Below are 14,960 nucleotides of genomic sequence, written 5' to 3'. Positions count from 1 at the left end.
CCTGAATGTTTATAGCAGCAATGTCCACAATAGCCAAACTATGGAAAGAACCTAGATGTCCATCAACAGATGAATGTATAAAGATATGGGGTATATACACACACACACACACACACACACACACACACACACACACACACACACACACAATGGAATACTATGCAGCCATCAAAAGAAATGAAATCTTGCCATTTGCGATGATGTGGGTGGAACTAGAGGGTATTATGCTTAGCGAAATAAGTCAATTGGAGAAAGACAACTATCATATGATCTCCCTGATATGAGGAAGTGGAGATGCAATGTGGGGGGTTTGTGGGGTAGGAAAATAATGAATCAAACAAGATGGGATCGGGAGGAAGAAAAGCCATAAGAGACCCTTAATCTCACAAAACATACTGAGGGTTGTTGGGGCTAGGGGGTTTTGGGAGAGGGTGGTGGGGTTATGGACATTGGAGAGGGTATGTGCTATGGTGAGTGCCATGAAGTGTGTAAACCTGGTGATTCACAGACCTGTACCCCTGGGGCTAATAATACATTATACCTTTATAAAAAATTTAAAATAAAAAAAAATAAACAAATAAAATGGAAAAACAAAATCTACAAGGAAAAAATGGCTTTGAATGACACACTGAAATGGTGGACTTCACACAGATATATTCAGAACATTTCATCCTAAAACAGCAGAATACACATTCTTTTCAATTGTGCGTGGAACACTATGCTGAATAGATCATATACTGGCTCACAAATCAACCCACACCAAGTACAGAAAGGTTGAGTTCTCACCATGCATATTTCAGACCACAATGTTATAAAACTTGAAGTCAACCACACACACAGACACACACACACACAGACACACACACAGGAAAAGACCACAAATACATGGAAGTTAAAGAACATCCTACTGAAGAATGAATGGGTTCAGTAGGATTAAAGAAGAAATTTTAAAAATGCATAGAAGCAAATGAAGTTGAAAACATGATAGTCCAGAACCTCCGGGATAAAGCAAAGGCAGTTTCAAGACGAAAGATTATAGCAATACAGGCCTACCTCAAGAAACAAGAAAAAATACACAACCTAACATTACACATAAAGGAGCTTAAAAGGAACAGAAGCAGCACCCGGATGGTTCAGGGTGCCAAGTATTTTCCTTCAACTCAGGTCATGATCTCAGGGCACTGGGATCGAGTCCCACGGTCCCATGTTGTGTCCCCTGCTCAGTGGAGAGTCTGCTTCTTCCTCATCCTCTGCCCCATGCTCATGCTCTCTCTCTCTCAAATGAATAAATAAAATCTTTAAAAAAAAAAAAAAAGGAACCGTAAATAAAGCCTAAAGCCAGCAGAGGAAGAGTAATAATAAATATCAGAGTACAGAAATAAATGATAGAGAAGCAAACAAAAAACAGTGGAACAAATAAAAAAAAAAAATGAAGACCTGCTTCTTTGAAAGACTTGATAAAACTGATAAACTGCTACCCAAAATTATAAAAAAGAGAAAGGACTCATATAAATAAAATAATGAATGACAGAGGAGAGTTCACAACCAATACCACAGAAATATAAACAACTGTTAGAGAATATTATGAAAAATTATATTCCAAGAAACTAGGCAATCTGGAAAAAAAGGACAAATTCATAGACCCATACACACTAACAAAACTGAAACAGAAAGATGTAGAAAATTTGAATAGGCCCAGTTACTGAATCAGTAATCAAAACCCAACAAACAGAAGTCCAGAGCCAGATGGCTTCCCAGAGGAATACTATCAGATATTTAAAGAAGAGTTAATAACTATTCTTCTCAAACCATTTCAAATAATTAGAAATGGAAGGAAAACTTTCAAACTCATTCAACAAATTCAGCATTACCTTGATTCTAAGACCAAAGACCCTACTAAAAAGGAGAACTACAGGCCAATACCCCTGATGAACATGGATGTAAAAATTCCTAATACGATACTGGCAAACTGAATCCAACAGTACATTAAAAGAATTATTCACCATGATTGAGTGTGATTTATTCCTGGGCTGCAGGGGTATTTCAGTATTCGCAAATCAACTAATCTGACACACCACATTAATAAAATAAAGGATAAGAAAGACATGATCTCAACAGATGCAGAAAAAACATTTGACAAGGTAGAGCATCATCTCTAATAAAAACCCTCAAAAAAGTGGGGATAGATGTAACATACCTCAACATCATAAAAGCCATATATGAAAGACCCATAGCTAATATCATACTCAGCACTGAAAAAACAAGAGCTTTTCCTCTGTGATTGAGAATAAGACAGGGATGTCCACTCACCATCATTAATATTTTTTTTTAAGATTTTATTTATTTATCAGAGTGAGAACAGACAGAGTGGTAGGCAGAGGCAGATGGAGAAGCAGGCTCCCGCTGAGCAAGGAGCCCGATGTGGGACTCTATCCCAGGACGCTGGAATCACGACCTGAGCCGAAGGCAGCGGCTTAACCAACTGAGCCACCCAGGCGTCCCTCGTTAATATTTTTTTAAAGATTTTGTTCATTCATTTTAAGAGAGAGAGAGAGAGAGAAAGAGAGAGGGCATAAGCCAGAGGGAAAGGGAGAAGCAGACTCCCAGCTGAGCAGTGAGCCTGACGTGGGGCTTGATCCCAGGATCCTGAGATCATGACCTGTGCCAAAAGCAGACCACTTAACCAACTGAGCCACTCAGGTGCCCCTTACCACTGTTATTTAACATAGTACTGGAAGTCTTAGCCTTAGCAATCACAGAACAAAACTAAATGCAAAGCAATCAAATCAGCAAGGAAGAAGTAAAACTTTCACGATTTACAACTGATATGATACTCTACGTAGAAAACCCAAAAGACTCTACGAAAAAAAAAATTGCTAGAACTGATACACAAATTCAATAATGTCTCAGGATACAAAAACCAACCTACAGAAATCTGTTGCATTTCTATACACCAATAATAAACAGAAAGAGAAATCAAGGAATCAATGCCACTTATAACTGCATCAAAAACAATAAGATATGGAGAAATAACCCTAACCAAAGAGATGAAAGATTCATACTCCAAAAACTATACAAGATTTATGAAAGAAATTGAAAATGTCACAAAGAAACAGAAAAAGTTCCATGATCATGGATCAGAAGAACAACATTATTAAAATGTCTATACTATGCAAAGCAATCTACACATTTAAGGTACCCCCTATAAAAATACCACCAGCATTTTTCATATAGGTGGACAAAAAACCCTAAAATTTGTATGGAACCACAAAAGACCCTGAACAGCCAAAGCAATGCTGAAAAAGAAAAGTAAAGATTGGAGGTATCACAATTCTGGATTTCCAGTTGTACTAAAAAGATGTGTGATCAAGACAGTATGGTACTGGTACAAAAACAGACACACAGATCAAAGGAACAGAACAGAATACTCAGAAATGGACTCGCAACTATATGGTCACCTCATCTTTGACAAAGAAGCAAAGAATATCCAGTGGAAGAAAGACAGTCTCTTCAACAAATCGTAATAGGAAAACTGGACAGCAACATGCAGAAAAATGAAACGATACCATTTTCTTATATCATACATAAAAATAAACTCAAAATGGATGAGACATCTAAATGTGAGACACGAATCCAACAAAATTCTAGAGAAGAGCACAGGCAGAAACCTCTCTGACCACGGCCACAGCAACTTATTATCAGACAGGTCTTTGGAGATAAGGGAAACTAAAGTAAAAATGAACTACTGGGACTTCATCAAGATAAAAAGCTTCTGCACAGTGAAGGACACAATAAACAAAACTGAAACAGACCTAAAGAATAGGAGAAGATATCTGCAGATGACATATCTGATAAAGGGTTATTATCCAAAATCTATAAAGAATTTACCAAACTCAACACCTAACAAACAAATCATCCAGTTAAGAAATGGGCAGAAGACAAGAACAGACATTTTTCCAAAGAAGACATCCAGATGGTCAACAGACACATCAAAAGATACTCAACATTCCTAATCATCAGGGAAATACAAATCAAAACCATGATGAGATACCACCTCTCATTTGTCAGAATGGTTAAATTAACAACACAGGGAACAGCAAATGTTGGTGAAGATGTTGAGAAAGAGGAACCCTTTTACACTATTGGTGGGAATGCAAACTGGTGCACCGACTCTGGAAAACAATATGGAGGTTCCTCAAAAAGTTAAAAAAAGAACTATCCTATGACCCAGTAATTGCACTACTAGGTATTTACTCAAAGGATACAAAAATACCAAATTAAAAGGACACATGCAGGGGCGCCTGGGTGGCTCAGTGGGTTAAAACCTCTGACTTCAGCTCAGGTCATGATCCCAGGGTCCTGGGATCAAGCCCCGCATAGGGTTCTCTGCTTGGCGGGGAGGCTACTTCCTCCTCTCTCTCTCTCTGCCTACCTCTCTGCCTACTTGTGATCTCTATCTGTCAAATAAATAAGTAAAATCTTTATAAAAAAAAAAAAGGACACATGCAACCTTATGTTTATAGCACCATTATCAACAATAGCTAAATTATGGAAAAAGACCAAATGCCCATCAATTGATGAATGAATAAAGAAGATGTGGTGTGTGTGTGTGTGTGTATATATATATATATATATATATATATATATATATATATATATATATAATGGAATATTACTGAGTTGTCAAAAATGAAATCTTGCCATTTGGAAGGACATGGATAGAGCTAGAATATATTATGCTAAGTCAAACAAGTCAGAGAGAGAAAATACCAAGATGAACATAGGGGAAGGGAAAAAGAGAGAGTGAAACAAGCCATAAGAGACTCTTAACTATCAAAAATAAACTGAGGTTTGATGGAGGGAAGGTGGGCAGGGGATGGGTTAAATGTGTTATGGGTATTAAGGAGGGCACTTGTGTTGAGCACTGGGTGTTCCATGTATGTGATGAATCACTAAATTCTACTTTTGAAATCAATATTATACTATATGTTAACTAACTAGAATTTAAATACAAATTCAAAAATAATAAAAGAAATAAACATAAGGTTTTTAGAATGGTGTAACGTGAATTGCTCATTATTAAGGCATTAATATAAAACAAAAGGAAAAAAGCCCACATAGTATGTGATAAAAGAAACTCATAGTAATAAAGTGATAAAGTCAACACACAGTAAAATGATTGCTTATATTCACCTCTTAAAAATAATTATGGCCTATACTTAAATAATTCTTAAATGGGGCATTTGCAATTTAATGAGAAGGCATTTTGTCAGAGTTTGAACATAACATGAATATTTTACATTCCTGGGAAAGAGATTATTTTTAAATACATGGAATCAATTCTGTTTTTACCTAACAAAATGTCCAAACCTCTGTCATGAAGTTTATCATTAACATTGAAAATAGAAACAAAGTAAATGATTAGAAGCTTATTAAATTCTGAAGCTTTGCTATGTTTTGAAATAAAAGTAATTTTGAAGATAGTGGTTCTCAACCAGGGACAATTTTGTCTAGTTGGGGACATTTTTTAATGTCTGAAGGCATTTTTGTTTTTCCTAACTGGTGGTAGGGGGGCTGCTACTGGCATCTAGTGGGTAGAGGTCAAGAAGAGTGCTAAACATCCTACAATGTACAGCATTCCACAAAAAAGAATTATTGAGCCAAATAATCAAAGTGTCAAAGTTAAGGAATTCTTCTTAAGCATATGCTTTCAGTGCTTGTCAACTTATTTATTGTGTAATATTTAAGACATATAGAAATGTATACACAAGACAATGAATCTATATGCCTACCACTGAGCTTAATAAAAAGTGTTCAATCCCTCCTTCTCCATTCCTTACTCTCTAGTTTTTACAGATCAGTTAAAATACCTATTATGTTATTGCTATAGTATAACTGTGTTAAAATATGTCATAGCATGTTGGCTATATTATAATATGTTAAATTGTACTACAACTATCATATGACTTTAACAGTTTTAATGACTAGGCATATTTATGCTTTACATAGGAGATCTAGAATTACAACAGAACATTGCAAAGTAAATATTTATTCCTTATATGTACACTGCCTTGATAAATTTCCTGAATACACAACTGGAAGGAATTGGTTTTACAGATAAAAATCAATTACAAATGTGTTATAATTCATTAAATACATGACTAGCTGACAATCTGTGGATTCAAAACAAATTTATATAACACAAAAAAATGATAGGAAGCTAGGAAACAAAAAACAAAAAAATACAACCAAAAAAACACTGTGATTGTTTTCCATCTCTGTTAGTATCACTGAGGGCGTTGGAGCCTGGATTTTCTGCCTCCATTTCTCTGGGACTGAAGGATGCCTGCCTTTTGTCTAGAGATAGCTTCATAATTGCAAGTTAGAGTAAGGATTTTGGTATAACCTTGCTTCTCCTTTCCTAGTTCAATGTTCTGGAAGTCTGTGTGAGGAAAAAGATGGCACCTTCCACATTCTACAACTGCAAGGGAATTCTTGGTCTACCACAAACATCACCTCACTTCAACAAACCTGTGGATATACAGGTTAAAAGAACCAGAATCTGAATAAAGTTCTGTCATGGCTTCAAGTCTACAAGGCAACAGAAAATATGATCTTTGAGCCACATCTTGTTCAACTATTAATAAGACCTATGTTTTGTTAATAAATAAAATTTTTTAAAAAAAGACCTATGTTTCGTTCAAAGTGCAAATGGACTAAAATATTTTGCATTTTTAAAATGCTTTTCATAATCCAATTAGTATAAGAAAAGTATTTAAAGCTACTTTTTCTTTCTTTCTAAAATAGTCTGATAGCACTTATGAACAACAATACAAATGAATCCTGGTATTAATCAACAATAGACATAGAGGGGATGAAAATGACCAGTCATTACATTTACTTGGAACAGATACGATTTTATCAAGACTGAAAGTAGCAAACAAGAATCAAAGATAAGCAGTGAAGAAAGGGAAGAGAAAAAAAAATCACTGAACTAACCAGTTAGAAACAAAAGATGAAAAAGAACAGCAGCTCATGGATACAAGTATTTTTGGATTGCAATAGCAAGCCATAAAGTAATCATTTATTCCACTATGATGAGAAATGGGAAAGGAATCCTTTATGAATGTTCCTATTATTACTAATGCTTAATATTCTCTAAAAATTATAGAAATGAATGTGGTTCATACAAGTTATTATTGAAGAGAAAAATGTTTTCAAACTCTACAGTACTAATGCCATTATAGCCTAATTGATATACTTAGAGTCATCAACCCTTGTAAAGTACACGAACACACGCAGACTCGCAGGCTGCATAAAATACAGATGGTTGATAGCCGCATAAATAGATCAATGATTACAAAGATGGATTGAGGAGACAAAAATGAGCTCTACTATTACACATGCATGAACTTCCTGACTATAAGAATAATTATACTCCAGAACTGGTTAATCGAGGGAAGTTGAAGAATCACTTTTCTCTGCAGAATCAATAGATATCCATCTATGTTTGATGGCTTAGGAGTAATCAGGGCAATGTATCAGATGACCTATGCTTTATTCTAATTATTATGTCCGGACCCAATAAAAGTCACTCAATTCATATAATCTGTTTTGAGACATAAAGTAACAACTGGAAAAACATAATCATGTGGCCACCTGTAGACCCTATACATTTGGTACAGTGCTGGATACTTGAATGGGTCCAGAAGAATAACATGGCCAGCAGGAGTAGAAATTATCTGAGGGAAAAAGAGCAACCTCAAATACTTCCATGCATTTATTACAGAAAGATATCTATGGAGGTATTTTTTTATAATTTACAGGTATGAAGGAGATGCCCAAGAGCCATAATTCACTGAGGGGATATTACTAAGAAAGATTAGGGCCCTTGATTTAGAAAAGAATGTATTTAAATGAAAGTAAGGAAAGGAGGGAAGAGAGAATGGAGAGCAGAGGAAGAGAAGGTGGGAAGGAAGGAGGAAAGTTAAGGGAAAATGAAGTGGGTGGAGAATGAGCTAAAAATAGGATAGTGGATAGTTGCATACCCAGAAGAAATGCTTCTGTCCCTTAAAAATAAGGGAGAGATCAACCTAAAGATAACAAACAGAACATTTGCTTAAGGAATATAAAAACCTGGTAAAAAGAATGGTAAAAAGAAAATAACTACTACTTGAACTAAGTAAGTCATTGAAATTCAGGTTATGAAAAGGGGTATCTTTTACCCCATCTCAATCTCCTACTCATCATTCCTTAAAATTCTCCCCTGTGCTGGCTACGGTGAACCTCTCAGTATCTGGCCGGCTCCCTGACACAGGGGCTCACTTTGTTCGTATATCTATAAAACCATCCATTCCCTCAAACAGAGTACTCTAAAGAAACATAGTCTAAATCTTCCATTTGTCACTTCCACCATCTGCTTTGGTAGATAAACCCTATCCACTATCTTTGGTCCTTATACTTGAGCAAACATTTCTTTCCGAATGATTTCAAAAATCCAGTTTTCAGTCCTAATCTCTATTCTGACTTCCAATTACATATTCTAATAAATTTGTTAAAATTTTCTCTTCTGCCCTGGAAGTATTTTCTCTGTGTGACATATTTCACTCAGCATAATGCTTTCAAGGTCCATCTGCATTGTCATAAATGAAAGGATTTCCTCCTTTTCTATGGCTGAATAATATTCCTGTGTGTGTGTGTGTGTGTGTGTGTGTGTGTGTGTGTGTAATGTTTTAATCTACTCATTCATCAATAGACATCTAGATTGCTTCCATGTCTTGGCTATTGTAAAAATAAAATGCTGCAATAAAACCAGAAATGGGTATGCAGATATCTCTTCAATATAGTGATTTCATTTCCTTCAGAGATATACCCCGGAGTGTGATGGTTCAATCACACAGGAGTTCTATTTTAATTTTTTAAGGAATCACTACACTGTTTTCCAGTATGGCTGTACCATTTTACATTCCCACCAACAGTTTACAAGGTTTGCTTTTCTCCACATCCTCAGCAGCACTTGTTATCTCTTCTCTTTTTTATAATAGTGATTCCATCAGATGTGAGGTGCTATCTCATTACAGTTTTGATTTGCGGGTCCCTGATAATTACCAATATCGAGCACCTTTTCCTGTACCTGTTGGCTACTGGAGTATCTTCTATGGAAAAAAATGCCTTTTCGGGACACCTGGGTGGCTCAGTTGGTTAAGCCGCTGCCTTCGGCTCAGGTCCTGGGATGGAGTTCCATATCTGGCTCCTTGCTCAGCGGAGAGCCTGCTTCTCTCTCTGCCTCTGCCTGCCGCTCTGCCTGCTTGTGTTTTCTCTATCTCTCTCTCTCTCTCTCTCTCTGACAAATAAATAAATAAATAAAATCTTTTAAAAAATGTCTTTTCAAGTGTTTTGCTGATTTCTTTAAGTCAAATTATTTGGTATTCTACTCTTAAGTTGTAGGAGTTCTTTATATATATTGGATATTAACTATTATCAGATTTGTGGTTCGTAAATATTTTCTCCCATACTGTAGGCTGCCTTTTCACTCTGCTATTTCTTGTGCTGTGCAGAAAGCTTAGACTGATGTAGTCCCTCTTGTTTATTTTTGCTTGGTAGTGTCAAATCAAGACAATAGTTCCAAGATCAATGTCAAGGAGCTTTTCCCTTGTTTTCTTCTAGGACTTTTATGATTTCATGACTTACATTTAAGCCTTTTTTTTACTTTAAAGATTTTATTTATTTATTTATTTGACAGACAGAGATCACAAATAGGTGGAGAGGCAGGCAGAGAGAGGAAGAGAAGCAGGCTTCCTGCTGAGCAGAGAGCCCAATGTGGGGCTCGATCCCAGGACCCTGGGATCATGACCTGAGCCGAAGGCAGAGGCTTTAACCTGCTGAGCCACCCAGGCGCCCCACATTTAAGCCTTTAAAAATCCACTGGTTGATGTAAGCTACATCCCCATTCTCCATCTCTATCTTATCTCTCCAACAGATGCCCCCAGTGATGTCCATAAGGTGATCAGGGGAAGGACAATATGGTCAGACCACAGCTGTTTCCTTACCCTTCTAATGTGGTCCTTCTTGGTCTCTGTGGACTAGGAGGGTGTATTAACATCATCCCTGGGTCTGGGATTTTCACAATGGTGTATTCTCTATAGCTAGTGGCTAGAGAGACTGAAGCTGTAACAACTTATGCCAGTCAGCTTGATTGGAAAACTTTTCTGTACTAGTTTCTGGTCTTCTTGTTTGTGCCTTTAACACCAGTTTATGGGTCCTTTTCTCATTAATAAAATAAAACACAAAGGAATATAAAAGAAACAGATTATATTAAAATAGTTAATATATTTTTTAAAAGTGACATTAACAATAGATATGCATCTTGATTAAAGCATTACAAAATAAGATCTAGTGGTAGTTTTAATAACTAGTGTAATTTTGAAGTATTAATGAGTTTAAGTAATATTTCAAGATACCTGTCTCAAATGTAATGTGATACGAAAATATTTATTATTTCTATAAGTGAAAAGTTAGAGGTACTATTAATGCTACTTTGGTATGTTACCTACATTGTTAACCAAATGAAATACTAAATGTTAATTTAAAGTTTAAAAAATTAAATAAAAATTAAAAAAATAAAGCTACAGTTAAAGTTAAACAAATAAAGATACAGTATTTTTCATATCTAAGTTCAGGAGCCTCTGAATTCTATTAACCCCAAAGGGGGGATTTGAATCCTTGGTTAAAAACCTCTGCTCGATACATATCTTTGTAAATTATTCTGCAGTTATATTAAATTGACTTCTATGTTAATCATCCTATTTTCTATATATGTTTTGTGAATATGACTATAATCTCCCTAGCAACACAATTTCCTCAGCATTTAAGAATCATTTACATGGGGGCACCTGGGTGGCTCAGTGGGTTAAGCCGCTGCCTTCGGCTCAGGTCATGATCTCAGGGTCCTGGGATCAAGTCCCGCATCAGGCTCTCTGCTCAGCAGGGAGCCTGCTTCCCTCTCTCTCTCTCTGCCTGCCTCTCTGCCTACTTGTGATCTGTCCCTGTCAAATAAATAAATAAAATCTTTAAAAAAAAAAAGAATCATTTACATGCACTAACGTTCTAAAGTAAAACACACTTTTATTTTTCCCTTAACATTTGAATCATTTTTTTGCGAGTGCTGGTTTCATTTCTTTGTCGATGTTCTATATGTAAGTAGGCCTATAAATATTTGATTTTTACCCCCAGTAGTCTGAAAACACTGGTTTCAGATTTTTTTTTCCTCAGTAGATCAAACTGAAATTACACTGACAGACTTTCAAAGCTGAAATAATAACTCTAAGAATCACCAAAATTTAGTTCACATTATTTGGACCTAACTCATAATTATATATATTAAAAGCTCCCCAACAAGCTCAGAATATGGTATACTTTTTTAAATGTTTCCATGTGTTCCTGTATTTTAGGACATCTCAACATCTTCCACACAATGAAATCAGTTTCTAGCTTAAATTTATATATTTTGAAATAAGGAAAACATTGGTATTCTTATTAATAACCTGATATTTGGGCTTGCTCTTGCTGATTAAACTAGATAGATAGATAGATAAATAGATAGACAGAGTTTTTTAAATAAGATATTCATCCTGCTAAGTAACTAAAATATATTAGTTGTCTGGTTGGAAAGAGCCTATTGACCTATACTGGAGAGATAATACTAGTGTTAACTCTGTGGGAAGCAGTGTGTCCTTAATTGTTTTTTGTTGTGTTTATTGTTATGAGGAGACAAACATCTCCTGTGAGCAATATACTATGATTATGCATGGATAGAATTTAGCACTGTAATCAAACAGAACTTACAACAAAGTTAATCTGATGATACATATTTAATGCTATGCATTATCAATGTGCTAAATGGTAATTAGAAATAAATTGTAAACAGCTCCTGTGAATGACAAATTGGTATTACTTTTGCATCACTGAAGCAAATGTTTCTGGGATGGGAGGGAAAAAAAAGCAATAGTGATTTTAGTCTTTTCTCTTGCCTCAGAAAAGCAGTCACCTTTGTGTTCTGGCAAACTGAGTAACGGTTTCAATCCAGGACCTTCCTCCTTACCAAAAGATACTCAGATGTTTGATTTGTCTGGATAAACATACCACTAACTTCAATAACTCACACTGAGTTATGTATCATCTGTGCTTATATCAAAGTGGCACAATTCTAATCACATATACTATTAAATTACATGTTAAGTTGTTTTCTCCTACAAGCAGAATGAAAGAAATGATTTTTGACTGAGCAAGGTAAGGAATAAGAGGAAATTTCAGAGAGTCTGACATTGAGAAGAAAAGCAATCTGGCTTAAAAAAAAAGTCCTCAGTGGTATGCTTTCAACAAAAAGAAGGCACAAAACTTGTGGGGCAAAGGATGCAAGGGGTAAAACACATGAATATGTAGGGGAAAAAAAGAAAGAGATAAAGGTTTAGAAAGTGAATGAAAGTCTAGAAAAAAGGAAGAGATGATACAAGCCCAGTTCAACCCAATTCACAGCAAACAGGAATTAAATGGATGCATCTGGTATAATATGCACTAAAGGGGCCTGGCAGGAGCTATACTTTATGATTCTCCATCACTCATCTTCCTAAATAATACTGTGATTTCAAAAGCAGTTGCTTTCACTGCATAGTGGGTATAATTAAACCAGCAAATTCAAGAATTTATACATAATTTATTGTCATCTCCAAATTGAAAGCAATCCATTCCTCCAAACTGGACCAGGCTTACCCAATTTAAAGAGAAACAAATAGGTATTGTTTATGCTACAAAATAAAGTGAAATAGAAAAAGAATCTCACATAATAAATGTCTCTCTATATATTTTAAAAGCTTGTTGCATATTAGAAGGATATTCATAAGTGAGAATCTTTCTCTGGTTCTTATATTCCCTGAAGAGTTGAAAATATTACTTAAAAAATAATGTTTTGAATGTTACTGCCAAATAAAGACCACAGCAGCATTCTAAATAATTGCATTCTTTTTTCTTTACCAAAGTATGTGAAGGAAAAGCTATATAGTTTTCACGGGTAAAATAAATGGCTAAATTAATTATTCAAAATACGATTCTATTTAACTATAATTTAATTACAGAGAAAAGACTAAAAAGGTTTGGAGTCAGAAATTTCTTTGTCTCTTTGGATCTTAAAATTAAACTGTCCAATGAAAAAAGAGGGAAAACTAAACCTCGTTTAGGCTTCATTCCTCACTCATTCTAACTATTTGTGCAAAGAATCATGGGACTTAGGCAGAACAAATATGATCAGCTCTCCATCTCTACTCAGAGAAACGTGAACTTGCTAGTTGGACAGAAAACTACCTTTTTTTAAAAACTTTTCCACAGGGAGATTTATCAAAGTGTAACTCTTACTGAGATTAAAGTGTAACTCTTATTGAGATTAACATAAATATGTCATGATAATAAAGAGCCTACATAAACCCATTAAACCTTAGCCCTAGAAAATAAATTTCTATTTATCTAAATTTATAATATAATATCTACATTTAAAACATTTACATGAGGTAATCTGTAACACAAGCTTACATTACAAAATGAAGGAATTTCCATATAGACATAGCCTGCTCAAATGATAGACACTTGACAGACACTGGTACTCTGAAATTCAGACAGTCTAAGGGCAGTATGGTAAAACTCTCACAGCATAAACTACTGTCTTTAAAATCAAAGCAACCTTTATGGCTTAAAAACAAAAACCAAAAAAACCCTACAATGACTATGCCTTTATAAGTAAAATCTTAACAGTTCTTCCTTCCAGAAATTAAACTAGACAGGAACAGACATATCAAGAATTGTAATAATATGTTAGATCTTGTACAGTGCTTTATTCTACAGAGCACATCATTTGGTTTAATACATTTGTATTCTCAGACGTGGCAAGAGAGATTTAGCAAGCTAAATAACTGGCTCATGGAAGGCAGGATAATGGAACAGAACAGAAAAAGCAATAGATTTGGAACTATGAGAGATCTTGTTCCAAATTCCAGCTCTGCTACTCTGCCACTTACCATCTATGTGATACTGGGCTATCTCCTTAAGCCTCAGTTTTCTTTTCGGTAACATGAGGACAATAGTATGTACCTCATAGGACTGTTGTTAATAGGATTCAATGAGATAAAATACATAAAGGGCTTGACACAATTCTTAGCACATGTTATGTGCCTAATAAAGAATAACTTTAACATCTACCAATTGGTCATCAAAAAGGTATTTAACCTTTTGACCTTCCTGCTATTACCTTCATAAAACTGTAGTAATAATATTTACTTAACAGAGTTGTTGTGACATGCAATTTTATGTACACTGAATGATAGGCAGAAACAAACCAAAAACGCAGATCTTCTATGTTGAATACTCTTACGGGTAACAAAGCTAGATACTCCTGATTCTATTACTGAAAAACAGAAGAAAATTTTCTCACAACTACACTGAGAAAATAACAAACTAGAAATACCTGAGAAAATGAATTTTAAAAGGAAAATATGCAAGTTACCTGAATTAAGGCTTCATTCAGCATGTCTTCATTAACCTCCAGAATAATATTTTTTATATCTTCATATGGCATACGATATGATCCTAGGAAAATAGCTTAAAATAAAAGTAGATTTTATTAAAAATAGAACAGTATCAAAATTTTACAGCCCTTATAAATATCTTATTGTCATTTTCATAGAATCAAAATATGAAATTTGTCACCAATATTAATTTACAGTTAGGAACAAACGAATGTAGTTTCCATTTGAGAGACTGACTACTCATCTAGGCAAAATGGCCTATTATTCCAGCCTCTGATGTTTACAGGTTATACATATTTATATATAAATTAAAACCCCTACTAATAATGCTGATGACTACATGCTTATGAATTTTAGATCAAGCTGATACAACATGACTAATGAAAGATT

General features: G+C 35.0%; 1 protein-coding gene across 2 annotated transcripts in view; it reads right to left on the bottom strand.

Moving 5' to 3' along the window:
- The window catches only part of LOC111159173 (diaphanous related formin 2), a 1,005,724-nt gene that overhangs the window by 542,540 nt on the left and 448,224 nt on the right, over positions 1-14,960 (bottom strand). For both annotated transcript variants that reach the window (XM_022521608.1, XM_022521609.1), the window contains one exon: positions 14,549-14,643. In XM_022521608.1, the coding sequence (XP_022377316.1) occupies positions 14,549-14,643 (95 nt within the window). The remainder of the gene's footprint in view (positions 1-14,548; positions 14,644-14,960) is intronic.

This window comes from Enhydra lutris, unplaced genomic scaffold, assembly GCF_002288905.1.
Source record: "Enhydra lutris kenyoni isolate GAN:26980312 unplaced genomic scaffold, ASM228890v2 scaffoldscaffold67, whole genome shotgun sequence".
Taxonomy (NCBI): Eukaryota; Metazoa; Chordata; class Mammalia; order Carnivora; family Mustelidae; genus Enhydra; species Enhydra lutris.
The sequence above is the reverse complement of the archived record's forward strand: the minus strand, read 5'-3'. Positions and strand labels throughout refer to the sequence as shown.